This window comes from Salvelinus namaycush, chromosome 10, assembly GCF_016432855.1.
Source record: "Salvelinus namaycush isolate Seneca chromosome 10, SaNama_1.0, whole genome shotgun sequence".
In the NCBI taxonomy this organism is placed as follows: domain Eukaryota; kingdom Metazoa; phylum Chordata; class Actinopteri; order Salmoniformes; family Salmonidae; genus Salvelinus; species Salvelinus namaycush.
Genome location: NC_052316.1, coordinates 37,968,111 through 37,986,483, shown reverse-complemented (window position 1 = coordinate 37,986,483; position 18,373 = coordinate 37,968,111). Strand labels below are relative to the sequence as shown.

At 43.6% G+C, this 18,373-nt stretch overlaps 1 protein-coding gene across 1 annotated transcript; it reads right to left on the bottom strand.

The window, feature by feature from the left end:
• Positions 1–465: 465 nt before the first annotated feature.
• mcm3l (MCM3 minichromosome maintenance deficient 3 (S. cerevisiae), like) lies at positions 466–18,063 on the bottom strand. Its single transcript, XM_039001746.1, has 17 exons — positions 18,004–18,063; positions 17,782–17,894; positions 9,735–9,943; positions 9,430–9,560; positions 9,062–9,300; positions 8,801–8,909; positions 6,894–7,047; positions 6,429–6,560; positions 5,960–6,168; positions 4,603–4,777; positions 4,335–4,461; positions 4,005–4,155; positions 3,460–3,600; positions 3,269–3,363; positions 1,211–1,287; positions 960–1,035; positions 466–691 (listed from the first exon to the last, which is right to left on the bottom strand). The coding sequence occupies exons 1-17, from the start codon at positions 18,061–18,063 to the stop codon at positions 466–468; spliced, it is 2,424 nt and encodes an 807-aa protein (XP_038857674.1).
• Positions 18,064–18,373: the final 310 nt, after the last annotated feature.

Here is an 18,373-nt window from a genome sequence, read left to right as displayed (position 1 = left end):
TGAAACTAGAATATAGCCTAACTAACACTTGACTGTCTGATGAGAATCAATAGATGGAAAATGTTAGCTATAAATTATCAATAAAAAAAGTTGACAAACCAGAAGTGTGAGACTTGTTAAGGAACATCTTTACAGGAAAATCTGACACTGACCTTCCATCTCTTCATAAGAAACTGTGACCAACAATGGAAAATACATTGTATGTTATTGTAAGTGAAATTGATCCATTCCACATCAAAAATTATCTAATAAAACAAACTATAGTCTTGCCTCCAGTTTGCAGTTAAAACTACTACCAATCACTGGTTCCTGGATAAACTCCACACTTACAGAGGGCCTTTCAATAACTCCACATTTACATTTGAACAAACTCCAGACCACATTTCATGCTCAACCCATTTATTAGAGACAGTTCATGATGACCAGACAGGTTGGGACTGGCTCTTGTGATTGGCTGTCCCAGCTCTAAATTAGGAAGACCACGCCCTCTGACATCATGACCTGGTTGTCGTCCTGCATGCGCCCCAGCAGCTTCTCGACCTCCTGCTCGTCAAACTCATGGTCGTCCTGACCGTGTGTGGTCTTATTGACCAGGGTCAGGAGCTCCGTCACCGCTACAGACTGGGAACGTGTAGTCTGAAAGGCCTTCATCAGAGCAGCCTTAAATAGCTTCAGCCTGGGCAGGAGGGGTCTGAGAACACACACACGAACGTTATCCCACCTTGACCGTCTCTGAAGAGCGGATAAATGGGCCAGTAATTTTTACAAATTCTTCATGCCATTCTTCCTGCAACAGGCTTAGAGGTTGATTTTGTTTAGTGTTTGAGCAGTTCCAATCCCTGACAAGGTGTAGCCTACCTCTAAAATCACCAGTTCTGACAGAGTAGCTAAGTGGTACAGTACTCTGTGACTAGTAATGTCCAGTAGAGTTAAGGTTACTGAAATAAAGGGAGATGTACCTGTCCTGTCTGATGTCCTGTCCTGGCTTCTTCAGGCTCTGAGAGGTAGCATTCTTGGGTTTCAAAATAGACTGGGCTAGGAGGGAGAAAGAGAGGGATGAGAAATGTATGATGATTCTTAGTCATTAAAATAGTAAAGTATTTACAATGGTGCAGATTGAAATGGTTTATAACCCTAAGAACTGAGCTCTATTGGTGACCAGGTGGGGTACAGACAGATCTTGTACGTGCAGGGTGTGTGCGTGCCTTACCGTGTTCCTCATCCTCAAACTCATAAGGGTCAGACTCTGCCCCATCCATGTTTTCCTTACCCACACAGGTACGCTTCCTGAGCATGAAGGAAAGGAGACAAAGGTAGGTAGCCATTTAAGATTATTCAGACCTAGTCTTTGATGCAACCAATCTCTCCAGTTCCTGCATCCTTGAGATTAGGGCCTGTATTTAAAAAATGTCTGAGTAAGAGCACTCATCTGGGATCAGGTTCCCTTGTCTATACAGTGCCTTGCAAAAGTACTCATCCCTCTTGGCGTTTTTCCCATTTTGTTGCCTTACAACCTGCGATTTAAATAGATTTATTTGGATTTCATGTAATGGACACACAAAATAGTCCAAATTGGTGAGGTGAAAAATGTACTTGTTTAAAATAAAAAAATAAAAATAAAAAACAGAAAAGTGGTGCGTGCATATGTATTCACCCCTTTGCTATGAAGCCCCTAAATAAGATCTGGTGCAAGCAATTACCCGTCAGAAGTCACAATTAGTTAGTCCACCTGTGTGCAATCTAAGTGTCACATGATCTTAGTATATACACACACACACACCTGTTCTGAAAGGTCCCTGAGTCTGCAACACCACTAAGCAAGGGGCACCATGAAGACCAAGGAGCTCTCCAAACAGGTCAGGGACAAACTTGAAGTAGAGATCAGGGTTAGGTTATATATATATATAAAAAAAAAAATCTACCTTTGAACATCCCACAGAGCACCATTAAAACCATTTAAAAAAATTGAAAGAATATGGCACCACAACAAACCTGCCAAGATAGGGCCGCCCACCAATACTTAGACCAGGCAAGGAGGACATTAATCAGAGGCAACAAAGAGACCAAAAATAACCCTGAAGGAGCTGCAAAGCTCCACAGCGAAGATTGGAGTATCTGTCCATAGGACCACTTTAAGCCATACACTCCACAGAGCTGGGCTTTAAGGAAGAGTGGCCCGAAAAAAAGCCATTGCTTAAAGAAAAAAATTTGCTAACACGTTTGGTGTTCGCCAAAAGGCATGTGGGAGACTCTCCAAACATATGGAAGAAGGTACTCTGGTCAGATGAGACTGAAATTGGGCTTTTTGGCCATCAAGGAAAACACTTGTCTGGCACAAACCAAACACCTCATCACCGAGAAAACCCATCCCCACAATGAAGAATGGTGGTGGCAGCATCATGCTGTGAGGATGTTTCTCCTCAGCAGGGACTGGGAAACTGGTCAGAATTGAAGGAATGATGGATGGTGCTAAATACAGGGAAATTCTTGGGGGAAACCTGTTTCAGTCTTCCAGAGATTAGAGACTGGGACAGAGGTTCACCTTCCAGCAGGACAATGATCCTAAGCATACTGCTAAAGCAACACTCGAGTGGTTTAAGGGGAAACATTTAAATGTCCTGGAATGGCCTAGTCAAAGCCCAGACATCAATCCAATTGAGAATCTGTGTAATGACTTAAAGATTGCTGTACACCAGCAGAACCCACCCAACTTGAAGGAGCTGGAACAGTTTGGCCTTGAAGAATGGGCAAAAATACCAGTGGCTGGATGTGCCAAGCTTATAGAGACATACCCCAAGATACTTGCAGCTGTAATTGGTGCAAAAAGATGGCTCTACAAAGTATTGACTTGGGGGGTGAATAGTTCAATTTGTCTTATTTGTTGTTTGTTTCACAATAAAAAATATTTTGCATCTTCAAAGTGGTAGGCAAGTTGTGTAAATCAAATGATACAACCTGGAATTAAATTGTTTTTTGGGGGGTGTTTGTAAGGCAACAAAATAGGAAAAACGCCAAGGGGTGAATACGTCGCAAGCCACTGTACTATAACGGTCACCCCATCGTCTGACGCTCTAGAAGAAAATCGTCCATGAACTGCCAGAACCCTAGATTTGATTTAGTTTGTTTTTTATTGAAGCCTCAGATTCTCGTAATGAAAAGAGCGAAATAAAATCTATTGTATAATATTTTTCATTATGATCCAAAATGCTGAACTGATCCTATAACCAGTATTCTTAGTCAGAGCTGCTTTTTGAATATGGGCTCAGACCTGGTGCTTGTCCTCTGACTGGCCACCTGGCTCTGGGATTGGCTCTGAGTCACACTCATGTCGTCCTCTACAACCTTCCTCCTCTTCTCCAGAATCTACATGTAGACATGACAGTATACATAGCAACATGAATTAAAACCTATCCATAAAGTTAATGTATCCAGTGTCAAATTGTTTGATCCCAACGTTACCTTTTTAAAGTAGGCAAACTGCATGAGCTCCAGGGCAGCCTCTGCGTCAACCAAGTCTGTGGTCTTGCTCATGCGGGCTTTGGCGTGGGCAGTGGACAATCGTATCATTGTCTCTAGCGCTCGGGCTGTCACCGGCATTGTCTACATGGCAGACAACCCATCAAACAAAGTACAATGTCTATTTGAAGCAGACATTGCCAAACCAATAGTGCCATGATTAATGATACAGACAATCAATTATTTTACATACAGGATTGTGAATTATGAATTATAACGCTGACTGCGAGCCAGGCCTAATCGCCCAACATCAGTGCTCGACCTCACTAATGCTCGTGGCTGAATGGAAGCAAGTCCCCACAGCAATGTTACAATAGCTAGTGGAAAGCCTTCCCAGAAGAGTGGAGGCTGTTATAACAGCAAGGGGGGGGGGGGGGGGGGGGGTGACAACGACTCCATATAATGCCCATGATTTTGGAATGAGATGTTTAACGAGCAGGTGTCCGCCACATACTTTTGGTAATATAGTGTATGTAAGTACTACAGACCCTGGCTGATTCGGCGTTCACTTGGTCATGGCTGCGGAGCTTGGAGTACTCCTCTGCTATGTGGTCTGATGCCTCCTGGGTTAGAACAGGCTTCACCAGCTTAGCCACGTGGATGTACTTCCTGATAAACTCCATGGTAACTACTTTCTCCCTGGAGGATGACAGACACCATCATAAAGGGGTTTACACACAAAGCCATGGATTGTCAGAAAAAGGCAGGGGTTCTATAAGAACATAATGTGTACTGTACTACGAGTGATTAATACAGCGCCTTTAAGATTAGGTTTGTTGTGTTTAAATAATTAATATAAAGAAGGTTTTGCTGGATACTTTTTATTCCGGTGTCCGTGCAGGACATTGTGCTTCTTCTCGTAGATCTGGAGTTCCTGTTTGGCGGGTTCTGTGATGTTGGGGTCCTCCGTGGCGAACACATCCACAGTGCTGCCCATGGGCATGGCTGCAGGGTACAGGGGCATCAATCAACAGATCAGATACTGAGCAACAAAGTCAGAAATAATTTCCACTGGTTTGGTGATAAAAATGAGCTTTGTTCTTTTGAATGAGAAGCTGTGTGTATTTAGTCACTAGTGTACCCCACCTGTTCCCTCCTGCTCCCCTGGTGCTCTGTAGCGGTGCATGCGTAGAACATGCTCCGAGACCTTCCTGTCACTGTCTGCATCCATCTGGTCCAGAACAATGAAGAGAAGGTCGAACCGAGACAACAGAGAGTCCTGCAGACCGATGTTCTCCATGGGAGTCTTATACTGGTCGTACTGTAAGGATAGGTAAAAGAAAACGTACATAGGTTGTCACAGAGACATGAACAGTGTGTACAAAATGGATTGACCCGCACAAAGAAAACTAACCTACAAATTAACTTGCATCCCAAAAAACGACTTATGTGATCAAGATTGGCGAATCTTTGCAAAGCCTTATCCAGATCGAGCCCGATGACGGTGCATTAAGAAAGCTGTGAGGAAAGTCTATGTATTCCAGTTATTGAGATGGAGGATTATTGGCAAGTAGCTGTGACATCCTGTTATACAGTGCCGTGAAAAAGTATTTGCCCCCTTAATGATTCTCTATTTTTCATACTGAATGTTAATCAGATCTTCAACCAAAACCTAATATTAGGAAAAGGGAACTGGCGTTAAAAAAAAGAAGTCATTATTTTATTTATTTAAAGTTACGCAAAACCTAATTCCCTTGTGTGAAGTAGTAATTGCCCCCTTAAACTCAAAAACTGGTTTTGCCACCTTTAGCTGCAATGACTGCAAACCAAATGCTTCCTGTAGTTGATCAGTCTCTCACGTCGCTTTGGAGGAATTTTGGCCCACTCTTCCATGCAGAACTGCTTTAAATCAGCAACGTGTGTGGGGATGCTTTGCTGCCTCAGGACCTGGACGACTTGCCTCAATAGAAGGAACCATGAATTCTGCTCTGTATCAAAGAATTCTACAGGACAATGTCAGGCCATCCATCTGTGACCTGAAATGCAGCTGGGTCATGCAGCAAGACACTTATTCTAAACACACAATCAAGTCTACATTAAAATGGCTAAAAACCAACAAATTTGAAGTTTTGGAATGGCCTAGTCAAAGTCCAGACCTTATCCCAATTGAGAGGTTGTGGCAGGACTTGAAATGAGCAGTAAATGCTTGAAAACCCACAAATGTTGCCGAGTTACAGCAGTTCTGCATGAAAGAGTAGGCCAAAATTCCTCCACAGCGACGTGAGGAAGCGTTTGATTACAGTTATTGCAGCTAAAGGTGGCACAACAGCTTGAGTGTAAGGGGCCAATGGGTGTTGCAGAACTTTGTTTATGAAATATGTAATTGTTGTGTTTCTTGTTCACTCAGGATCCCTTTATTAGAAAGGGGGCAAACACTTTGTCACAGCACTGTACATGGTCTTAGATTATATAGACAGACTGGGTTAGCATTAGCTCGTCTCACCCTGCCGTAGACTGGGTTAGCGGCGGCTAGCACACTGCAGCGGGCGTTGAGCCTGGCCATTATGCCAGCCTTAGCGATGGTGACACGGCCCTGTTCCATCACCTCGTGGATGGCTGTGCGGTCCATGTCAGACATCTTGTCAAACTCGTCGATGCACACCACTCCTCTGTCTGCCAGCACCATAGCCCCGGCCTCCAGCCGCCGCTCACCTGGAGAGGAAGTGAGAGGGATGGAGACATAGCGAGAAAGGGGTATGAACAGAAGTGTGTGCATAGCGTGAGTGGTATGCAGAGTGGGATAATAATTATGGTAAATAGGTGAAAGAGGAAGGAGTATCGGCTTCAAGAATTATATTTTTCTCTGCGGGAACTCCATTTGTATGAAGGTGGATGGAGCGGGAATAACAGCATGCAGACAAATACCAAGAGCACAATCATTAAAAATGACATCCCTAAATAGTTTTCCATACCAGTCTCCTGGTCTGTGGTGACAGCGGCGGTCAACCCCACGCCAGTTGATCCACGTCCTGTAGTTGGTATGGCCCGCGGAGCAGTGTGCAGGACGTAGCGCAGCAGCTGGGACTTAGCCGTCGACGGGTCACCTGACCAGAGAGAGACCAACCAAGTTAGACACCAAACAGAAAAGGCCACGCATTGAGTTCAATGTTAAGCTACATCCCGATGTGCCACCCTTCGTGTAAAGTGTGCTTCCTGTCATGGATTTGAAAGCATTGGATTGGTGTTAGCATCAGCCACCTCTGGCTGGTGGAGTTCCCACCAGCCAGACGGAGTTCCCACCATGGTTAGACCCATGATGTGAAGTGTGCAGGTGTACACTTGCAGAGAAGAATCAGGACACAACCATAGAGCGAGACCACAGAAGTCTTGCAAATGACTCCAACCCATCAATAGTAGTGGTTGACTATACGACTGACCAATCAGCAGTATGTTGATGTCTCCACGGATACGTGTCCCATTCTCCAGGTTGGTCTCGTTGCCCCCCAGCAGGAGACACAGAATGGCCTTCTTTATGTACTCATGGCCATGTATACTGGGAGCCAGCGAGCAGCTCAGATGCTCAAACACATCCTGTAAAACAATCATGACACAGAAAACTGACATGTGTATGATTGAAGAGCATTGGTATCAAATGAGCCAACTGGTATAGAGTGCATTCGGACCCTTTGAGTTTTTCCACATTTTGTTACTTTTCAGCCTTGTTCAAAAATTGATTAAATAAAAATCCTCAATCTAGACATACCCCATAATGACAAGCAACAGCAGGTTGGTAATTTTTGCTAATTAATTTACATAAGTGTTCAGCCCCTTTGCCATGCGACTCAAAATTGAGCTCAGGTGCATCCTGTTTCCATGAATCATCCTTGAGATGTTTCTACAACTTAAATACACCAATTCAATTGATTGGACATGATTTGGAAAGGCACACACCTGTCTATATAAGGTCCCACAGTTGACAGTGCATGTCAGAGCAAAAACCAAGCTATGAGGTTGAAGTAATTGTCCCTAGAGCTCCGAGACAGGATTGTGTCAAGGTACAAATCTGGAAAAGGGTACCAAAAAATGTCTGCAGCATTGAAGGTACACAATAAGTGGCCTCCATCATTCTTAAATGGAAAAAGCATGGAACCGCCAAGACTCTTCCTAGAGCTGGCCGCCCTGCCAAACTTAGCAATCGGGGGAGAAGGGCCTTGGTCCAAGAACCCGATGGTCACTGACAGAGCTCCGGAGTTCCTCTGTGGCGATGGGAGAACCTTCCAGAAAGACAACCATCTCTGCAGCACTCCACCAATCAGGCTTTTATGGTAGAGTGGCCAGACGGAAGCTACACCTCAGTAAAGGGCATATGACAGCCCGCTTGGAGTTTGCCAAAAGGCACCGAAAGGACTAAGACTATGAGAAACAAGATTCTCTGGTCTGATGAAACCAAGACTGAACTCTTTGGCCTGAATACCAAGTGTCACGTCTGGAAGAAACCTTGCACCATCCCTACGGTGAAGAATGGTGGTGGCAGCGTCATGCAGTGGGGATATTTTTCAGTGGCAGGGACTTGGAGACTAGTCAGGATCGAGGGAAAGATGAACAGAGCAAAGTATAGAGAGATCCTTGATGAAAACCTGCTCCAGAGCGCTCAGGAGCTCAGACTGGGACGAAGGTTCACCTCCCAACAGGACAACAACCCTCAGCACAAAGCCAAGACAATGCAGGAGTTGCTTCGGGACTAATCTCTGAATGTCCTTGAGTGGCCCAGCCAGAGCCCGGCCTGGAACCCGATCTAACATCTCTGGAGACCTGAAAATAGCTGTGCACCAACGCTCCCCATCCAACCTGAGAGAGCTTGAGAGGATCTGCAGAGAAGAATGGAAGAAACTCCCCAAATATATGTGTGCTAAGCTTGTAGCATCATACCCAAGACGACTCTAGGCTGTAATCACTGCCAAAGGTGCTTCAACAAAGTACTGAGTAAAGGGTCTGAATACTTACGTAAATGTGATATTTCAGTTTATTTGTAATACATTTGCAAAAATGTCTACAAACCTGTTTTTGCTTTGTCAATATGGAGTATTGTGTGTAGATTGAGGAAAAACATTTCATCAATTTTAGAATAAGTCTAATGTAACAATGTGGAAAAAGTTAAGGGATCTGAATACTTTCCGAATACACTGTATGCCAAATGTGATGTAACAGTTTGTATGCCAAGAAGTGATCCGATCGTCTGATTGTATACAACACCTTTGTCGTCATTTTAAATGCTCTACCACAAGCTACTGTAGTAGAGTTTCCCATCAGAGTTCAATGCAACTCTTTAGAGTCAGTGACTTACTTTAGAATGGGCTTTACAGAACTTCTTGATTTTAGTAATATCTTCAGCAGAAAAGGTCGGCACGATTTCTTTACTCATCCGCTTCACGTGATTGGCCAGCAGAATTGTCCTGCATTAAACAGAAGGTTGTGTTCACGAAAATAAAATAACTGAAAAGCAACAGGTATTTTTATTTACTTCCTGAATTGAAATTTACCCCAACCCTTCATCAAAACTATTTGGAAGTAGAACACAAATAGACCCATTCCCACACCCACCCACCTGAAGGTGCCAGAGGTGAAACCTCCTTGTTTGGCCGGCAGACAGCGGTAGATCCCAACCATCTGAACACGGTCGCCCGGTTTGACCGTGTCGACCAGGTCATCGTTAGCGATTATGTCCACAGAGCGGGGGAGCTGTCCGGCAGGGGCCTTCTCAGGCATCTCCTGGATGGTCAGGGTCTGGTGGTCCTTATAGACACATAACCCAAACTCTGTCTCTAAGGGGTTGTTCTCCTCATCCTATAGACCAGGGAGAGAGAGGCGGCAAAGGAGTGTGTGTTTGTGTGATATCTGTAGCAGGAATGTTGTAGATAGGGGAGCATGGGAAGGGATAGAGCACCATTCAAAATTGCACATCGAGTTACACACCTTGGTAGGGTATATGGAGCTGGAAGGGAAAGCGTCCAGGGAGGTCAGGTCAGTGTACTTCCTCTCCAAGGTCTTCTTAGTGGCTGGACAGTAGTGGACACTACGGGTGATCTTAGGCCTCACCAGAGAACCTACCACAATCACAGATACACATGCAGGCTGTTAGTTATTTTGAGTAGCCTCTCCGTTGAATGGGATTGCAGTAGTGTAATTCTAATAAGGAGGAACCAAGAAAGGTTTTGTGGTAAAGAATGGTCAATTGATCAATCTGAATAATGAGCCATTCAAATGCATTATATACTTACACTTGGTAACGATTCCTTCCACGCAAACCAGGTTCCCGAGATATCGTGCCGCGAGGGTTCGAGGGGTCACGTGCTTGGTTCCAAAGCTACCCTCGAACCCCACATGGAACTCCTCAAACTGCTTGGCGTAGGTTGCGTCGATGGATGCAACCAAGTCCTTCAGAGCTCTTTGGAAAGCAACGAGTTCACTGAAGGAGTCTTTCAGCAAGCTGAAAAGAGTATTTAAAAGTATATTTTATACAAAATAAGATACACAGGCCTCAAACCAATTACAACATTTAATCCACCACTTGGCCTTTGTCACTCAAGGATCAATAAAGGGAATGGAACACCGCTACCTTGCTCTCCAACAAGGTGCATGAATTGAGGAGAAAAATTAAGTGAACAAGAAATTCAGTTATTCAGCAGTTCCCAAGCTAGGGGTTGCGACCCCATGTGGGTTCGCCTGATATGATAATGGTGTCACGGGAGAATTTCCAAAATCCTGAAAAATAAGAAATAAAATACATAATATTCTGGTTAACATTAATCGGAATGAAAATGACTCGTATATAAAATTCAACCAGAGAGCGCCCTTAGATCATGGGAAAGGGCCACACTTGACCATTGCACTTGAATCATTCCCACGGTGAATGGCTAGACCCACTACACGATGACACCATTGCAGAGACTGATATAACCGGCCGCTAATGATATTGTTTTCACCTTGTGTGGGGAGGCATATGCACAAACTCACATCAACACCTTTGTCAGAATTTATGCTACTGCTAGCAATCAGAAACTCCCCGGCTTATGCTCTCCAAATGGACTTAAGCTGTGAGGGCCGAGATGCCCATTGTCATGACGTTGGCCTGGGGGTAGGTTTATGACAGTCATAAATACCTCTTTCCCCCCTTTTTCCCTCTCCCTACTATACTGATGTGACATAAGAAAACCCTTTGGCTAACAGAAATTCTGGGAACATCAGAAGTTGGGGGGAAATGAACTATATTCTGGCAATCCGACCAACTGAACATATGCGGTGGTACTTAAGGTATATTATGTCAGTTCGGTTGTCATCTGAGACATTCTCATCAATGATAGGATGACAAACTCTACTGTGGAAAGTCTAAAAATCAGAGGTATCGGATTCACATGGAATTGTTGTTTAATTCAAATGCTTGAATATGAAATTATTTGTGAAGAGATGAAATGTAATTTTAGCTTCCAAATGAGAGATTTGGGTTTTCATAAGTTTGGGCCTCTGCTCAACCAGTGGCCCGCCCCTATGAAGAGACATGGGTAATAAACTTTCAGACACACCCCTCTCCCTCCACTATATAAAGCCATTGACAAAAATATAACTTCCTGTTCCGAGGATATGAGGGTGACGATCCCATGTCAGAATGGTTCAGATAATAACTACAGGACAAAGCCAACATCAGCATGAACTTTGGTTGTGAATGGTATGAACTTTGAACTCGTATTCACTATAGAAGTGATACCTCCTAGACGTTGTTGGCAACAGCAGCTACAAACGCAGGTTAGGAAGGACAGTCAGAGTATCCCGTCTACTACACAACGACATTACTACAACGTATCCAGTGACCACCAGAGACATTCTTCAAAGGACAGAGGACTCGGTTTGGCAACACGGTCTTCCATCTACCACCAACCTACTGAAGCACAGCTCAGAGTAAATATTTATTGCATTTTCCTTTTCCAAATGGGCGGTAATTTAGAATGCATAAGATACTGTATTTACTATAGCACAGCTTCGCCTCTGTTCCAGTCTCCCGCTCTTTCACTAAAATCCAGCCCCTTTCCTTTGTGTAACAAGCTGTCATATCTATTCCGCCCGCTAGGGATGTTTTCCTTTATGACGGCAATTTGTAATCAAGTTATGATTTAATTGTGTATGTGTGATTGTGTGATTAGTTAGGTATTTAGTAAATAAATTAAACCAAATGTTGTATTGCTGATTCAACTTGTTAGCCAGGATTCTTGCAGATAACCAAGGATTTACAACTTTCAGATGAGACTGAATAAGATGACGATTAATGTTGACTGCTATTGATGTAAAATATTACTAAATCTTTAAGAGTTTATTCGGAAGATAACAGCTCTATAAATATTATTTCGTGGTGTCCCTCTAGTTAATTACATTTACATGATTAGTTCAATCAGATAATATTAATTACGGAGAAATTATTTTATAGAATAGTATGTCATAGCAATTAATCCGGCATAGCCAAAGACACGACACCATGCATAGGTCCCCCCCGCTACACATGTCCGAGGGTCCTATTCACGAGGACACATTGTTCTCTCACAATTTCCGAGCATGGAACGGCACAGGAGATTGGATGTTCAGAGTGCTGAGCGCCTATATTGACGAAAAACAGATTCCATGGAATCGAATGGTAGGCTTTTGCACAGATAGGGATCTATCTATGGCGGGCAGACCGCTACACTCTAGTTATGTGTGTCTCCCTCTGCTATATGGACGCATTGTATGATACACCAAGAGGAACTAGCAGCAACAGAGCTTAGCACAGAACTCAGATACCAATCGAAGTTACCTGCTGCATTATAACCACATCCACTGTGTGCATGCCTGTTGGCAAAACTATGTTGCGATATGTTATCAGAACATGACAATGTTCTTTACTGAACAAAAATATGAACACAACATGCAGCGTTGGTCCCATGTTTCATGAGCTGAAATAAGTTCCCAGAAATGTTCCATATGCAGAAAAAGCTTATTTCTCTAAAATGTTGTGCACACATTTGTTTACATCCCTGTTAATGATAATTTTTCCTTTGCCAAGATAATACATCTATCTGACAGGTGTGGCATATCAAGAAGCTGATTAAACAGCATGATCATTACACAGGTGCACATTGTGCTGGGGACAATAAAAAGCCACTAATATGTGCAGTTTTGTCACACAACGCCACAGATGTCTAACATTTTGAGGGAGTGTGCAATTGGCATGCTGACTGCAGGAATGAACCACGTGTAACCACGCCAGCCCAGGACCTCCACATCCGGCTTCTTCACCTGCGGGATAGTCTGACATCCAGCCACCCGGACAGCTGATGAAACTGAGGAGTATTTGTGTCTGTAATAAAGCACTTTTGTGAGGATAAACTCATTCTGACTGGCTGGGACTAGCTATTCCCAGGTCCACCCATGGCTGCACCCCTGCCCATTCATGTGAAATCCATAGATTAGGGCCTAATATATTTATTTAAATTGACTGATTTCATTATATGAACTAACACTGTCAAATCATTGAAATTGTTGTATTTATATTTTTGATAAATATATTTCACACTTGGTGGTTATCGAGGAGTGTTGGACAGATTTTCCACATTGAGAGGGGATCTGTTGTCATTCACAATGGAGGTAAAAAAAAAGACAGACTTGGTTGACTAATGAAAAGAAAATGTATCCTTGCCTATGTAACAGAGATACAGTGCCGTGAAAAAGTATTTGCCCCCTTTCTAACTTTCGCATATTTTTGATAGTGAATGTTATCAGATCTCTAACCAAAACCTAATATTAGATATAGGGAACAAACAACAATTACATACTTATTTCATAAACAAAGTAATGCAACACCCAATTGCCCTGTGTGGAAAAAGTCATTGCCCCCTTACCCTCAACTGGTTGTGCCACCTTTAGCTGCAATGGCCCCAACCAAACGCTGAATGTAGTAGTTGAGTCATGTCGCTGTGGAGGAATTTTGGCCCACTCTTTCATGCAGAACTGCTGTAACTCTGCAACATTTGTGGGTTTTCAAGCATGAACTGCTCGTTTCAAGTCCTGCCACAACCTCTCAATTGGGATAAGGTCTGGACTTTGACTAGGCCATTCCAAAACTTCAAAATTGTTGCTTTTTAGCCATTTTCATGTAGACTTGATTGTGTGTTTAGGATAATTGTCTTGCTGCTTGACCCAGCTTCACTTCAGATCAGATGGATGGCCTGACATTGTCCTGTAGAATTCTCTGATACAGAGCAGAATTCATGGTTCCTTCTATTGAGGCAAGTCATCCAGGTCCTGAGGCAGCAAAGCATCCCCAAACCATTACGCTACCATGCTTCACTGTTGGTATGAGGTTCTTACTGTTGAATGCAGTGTTTGGTTTTTGCCAGACATAACGGGACCCATGTCATCCAAATACACTGCTCAAAAAAATAAAGGGAACACTAAAATAACATATCCTAGATCTGAATGAATGAACTATTCTTATTAACTACTTTTTTCTTTACATAGTTGAATGTGCTGACAAAATCACACAAATTATCAATGGAAATCAAATTTATCAACCCATGGAGGTCTGGATTTGGAGTCACACTCAAAATTAAAGTGGAAAACCACACTACAGGCTGATCCAACTTTGATGTAATGTCCTTAAAACAAGTCAAAATGAGGCTCAGTAGTGTGTGTGGCCTCCACGTGCCTGTATGACCTCCCTACAACGCCTGGGCATTCCCCTGATGAGGTGGCGGATGGACTCCTGAGGGATCTCCTCCCAGACCTGGACTAAAGCATCCGCCAACTCCTGGACACTCTGTGGTGCAACGTGGCGTTGGTGGATGGAGCGAGACATGATGTCCCAGATGTGCTCAATTGGATTCAGGTCTGGGGAACGGGCGGGCCAGTCCATAGCATCAATGCCTTCCTCTTGCAGGAACTGCTGACACACTCCAGCCACATGAGGTCTAGCATTGTCTTGCATTAGGAGGAACCCAGGGCCAACCGCACCAGCATATGGTCTCACAAGGGGTCTGAGGATCTCATCTCGGTACCTAATGGCAGTCAGGCTACCTCTGGCGAGCCCATGGAGGGCTGTGCGGCCCCCCAAAGAAATGCCACCCCACACCATGACTGCCCACCGCCAAACCGGTCATGCTGGAGGATGTTGCAGGCAGCAGAACGTTCTCCACGGCGTCTCCAGACTGTCACATGTGCGTGTGAACCTGCTTTCATCTGTGAAGAGCACAGGGCGCCAGTGGCGAATTTGCCAATCTTGGTGTTCTCTGGCAAATGCCAAACGTCCTGCACGGTGTTGGGCTGTAAGCACAACCCCCACCTGTGGATGTCGGGCCCTCATGGAGTCTGTTTCTGACCAGACACATGCACATTTGTGGCCTGCTGGAGGTAATTTTGCAGGGCTCTGGCAGTGCTCCAGCTGCTCCTCCTTGCACAAAGGCGGAGGTAGCGGTCCTGCTGCTGGGTTGTTGCCCTCCTACGGCCTCCTCCACGTCTCCTGATGTACTGGCCTGTCTCCTGGTAGCGCCTCCATGCTCTGGACACTACGCTGACAGACACAGCAAACCTTCTTGCCACAGCTCGCATTGATGTGCCATCCTGGATGAGCTGCACTACCTGAGCCACTTGTGTGGGTTGTAGACTCCGTCTCATGCTACCACTAGAGTGAAAGCACTGCCAGCATTCAAAAGTGACCAAAACATCAGCCAGGAAGCATAGGAACTGAGAAGTGGTCTGTGGTCACCACCTGCAGAACCACTCCTTTATTGGGGGTGTCTTGCTAATTGCCTATAATTTCCACCTGTTGTCTATTCCATTTGCACAACAGCATGTGAAATGTATTGTCAATCAGTGTTGCTTCCTAAGTGGACAGTTTGATTTCACAGAAGTGTGATTGACTTGGAGTTACATTGTGTTGTTTAAGTGTTCCCTTTATTTTTTTGAGCAGTGTAGTTGACTCAAGTTCACCAAACAGCTCCTGGAAGCACCTGGATGATCATCAAGAGTCTTGGAAGAAAGTTCTGTGGACAGATGATTCAAAAGTCTAACTTTTTGGATGACATGGGTCCCAAAACCGCATATTTTAGAGTGACCTTTTATTGTCCCCAGCAGAAAGTGAACCTGTGTAATGATCATGCTGTTTAATCAGCTTCTTGATATGCCATACCTGTCAGGTGGATGGATTACCTTGGCAAGTAAGAAATACTCTAACAGACGTAAACACATTGGTGCACACAATTTTAGAGAAACAAGCTTTTTGTGCATATGGAACATTTCTGGGATCTTTTATTTGCGTTTATATTTTTGTTCAGTGTACTTTTTTACGGCATTGTATTTGATAAACTGAATGAACTGAACGCAAGCATGCAGGGGAAATACAAAAACATTCTACAGACGAGCGACCGAGTCAGTGGATTCAGGGGAAAGAATACTTATTGAAGAGAGAGTATTTCAAATGCGAACCATGCCCCCTTCCCTCGGCTGTGCATGTTTCTAACAGAAAACAGCATCAGTAAGCGTCCCACATGAGTGATGGCTGCTCACCTCCAATGCTAGGAAAGACCATTTTGGGACATACTTTCCATTCCATTTGACTGTGATCCCTGGCTCAGTTGACATACTGGTAAATTAATTTGAACAGCTGATCGAGCTGTCATGTGACTGAATGCTGCAGACAACACATTCATGGGTCACTATGGAGGAGTTTTGGTTCCTGACTAAAAGGGAATAAATGGCCTGCAGTCTCCCCTTGAGCATTAATGCTGCATAAAAAATACAATCAAAACTGGGAACTCTGAAATATTAGAATTCCGACTTCAGTGCGTTAAAGACACCTGGGAACTCTGGGGGAGGACGGGGCGAGGTCCGACTGGGAAAAATCATTTTGAACTGTCATTCAACTCGGCATTCCAACTCAGGAACTCGGCCTCTTTCTAGAGCGCCGACCTGAAGATAATTGACATCATGATTTTACCTTGTATTTTTGAAAGCATCATAAAAAACTCATACCATTCACCAGCTCAAATCTGTGTGAAGCTGGATTCAGTGCTCTCGTCTGCATTAAAACCAAATATCAATCCAGATTGGATGTGACTGCAGAGATTAAACAACCACGTCCCCTGACAAAGAAGCGCCAACGTGACATGCATCAAGCACACCCATCTCATTAGTAGTGGTGAATTAAGACATTATGTCATTCATTTCCAACTAACTATCACAGCCCCACATTAAAAGTATGCAGAGAATTAGACAATCAGAAATACTGTTAGCATTTTTTTTCACATGGTTGGGGTGGGATAATTTTCAGATATCAAAATGGGGTTGTGGGCCACATTCTTTTTTTAGGAACCCCTGCCCCTTGAGAATGCTTTTTTCCTTCATTCTGCACTGTTGAACCAATCCAGTAAATGTGGAGTAAAGATATGTAGCCTTGTTAACAAAAGCTGTACAGTATGGTGGGATAAAACAGCTTTTCAAATAGAAATCCCTGATCTCAATTGTAGTCATTGTGACTTGGCTAGCAAAGCTCATTCGTAGAAATACGTTTTCGGGTCTAACAATCATCTTGCGCCAATCTACACGTGCAGGCCATCAAATCAAAGGCACTCCTTTGATATAAAAGTATTTTTTGCCTAAAATGAAAACATGTCAGTTTGTCACTTTCACAAGTTGAGTAATAACATGTTCAACTACTTAAGAATGTGGCTTGAATCTAGGTTATGCCTTCAGATTTTGCAAAAATTAACTACTAAGGAAGAATTGTTCACTTCTCAAACCCTGGTCTGTTGCGCAAGCCTTCCAGGAAGTCTCGATGTTGCACCTGTGGGTTTAGTGGTCAAACGCATAAGTTGTGTCACTGGCTCTTTCCATTTTCCCTGAGAACGTTACAACCAGTAGTTGCACATGTTTTTTTCTCTAATCACATTGCGATTGATCTCTGAACCTAAAGGGGGCCATTTTGAAATGGTACGTGCTATTAGGTATCCTTTACATTTAATCTCTCCGCCTAATTGAAATTTACATTTAATTTAATATCAAGATTATGGACGTTGTAAGGATCTCGGATAGTACTGACAATTTTGAAAGGTATAACCATGATTCGATATGTAAAACGAGAGGTTTAAAACCCTAATCAAGGCTAAGGTTTGAAAAACATTTAGTTTTGTCAAAAGATAAGTTAAGGACTTACACTGCCATCCAAAAGATGGGGGAATTTCCTCTTCACTCAATGTCCAACGTGGGAAAACTCGAGTAACAACTGGGTTTGTCAGGGTCTATACTCACGCTTTGGCCCGCTTCTCGTTCTTCCTTCTCAGGTCGTTGATGTTCACGATGAGGCGGCACCGGTTTTCTGACACCATACTTCTGACCCTCTCATGATTAACGCCTTGATCTTGCTACAAAATAAATAAGCAACACATCTTACATTGCCTCACATGAATAGCTACACTTTTGATTGATTTATTCGATTTTTATTTAACACATTCTACTCTCCTCTGTACTTACATCGTCATCCAGAAAGTCCAAGTATTCTCTCTGCGCCTCTCTCAGTTCCAGATCTTCCATCTCAACACCTTCCCAGGGCTGATACAACGATCCGTCTTCTCCTCCAGGTAAACTAGTCTGGTAAGAAGCCGTGGCCAGATTCAGGTTGGGATAATTAAATGTGCAGGTGTGATGGACTGAGAAATCTACAGGTGTTGTTTTACACTTCTAATCAGGGTGAGTGCGTGCAGAAAGGAACAGGCGAATCGATAGGATTTATTCTGCCAACGCCCTTTTTTGTAAGGAGGTATATGAGAGTAGAATTACGTGAGGCTGATTTGATTAGATACACGTTTCGTAATGTTTAAACTGTTAAACATATACTGATATA

Excerpts from the sequence above, each read along its gene's own strand:
- mcm3l (XM_039001746.1), bottom strand. The coding sequence starts at position 18,063 with ATGGAAGATCTGGAACTGAGAGAGGCGCAGAGAGAATACTTGGACTTT. Across the intron at positions 8,910-9,061 it reads TTCACCTCTGGCACCTTCAG|GACAATTCTGCTGGCCAATC; the intron begins GTGGGTGGGTGT and ends TGTTTAATGCAG. Across the intron at positions 7,048-8,800 it reads TCTGTAAAGCCCATTCTAAA|GATGTGTTTGAGCATCTGAG; the intron begins GTAAGTCACTGA and ends ATTGTTTTACAG.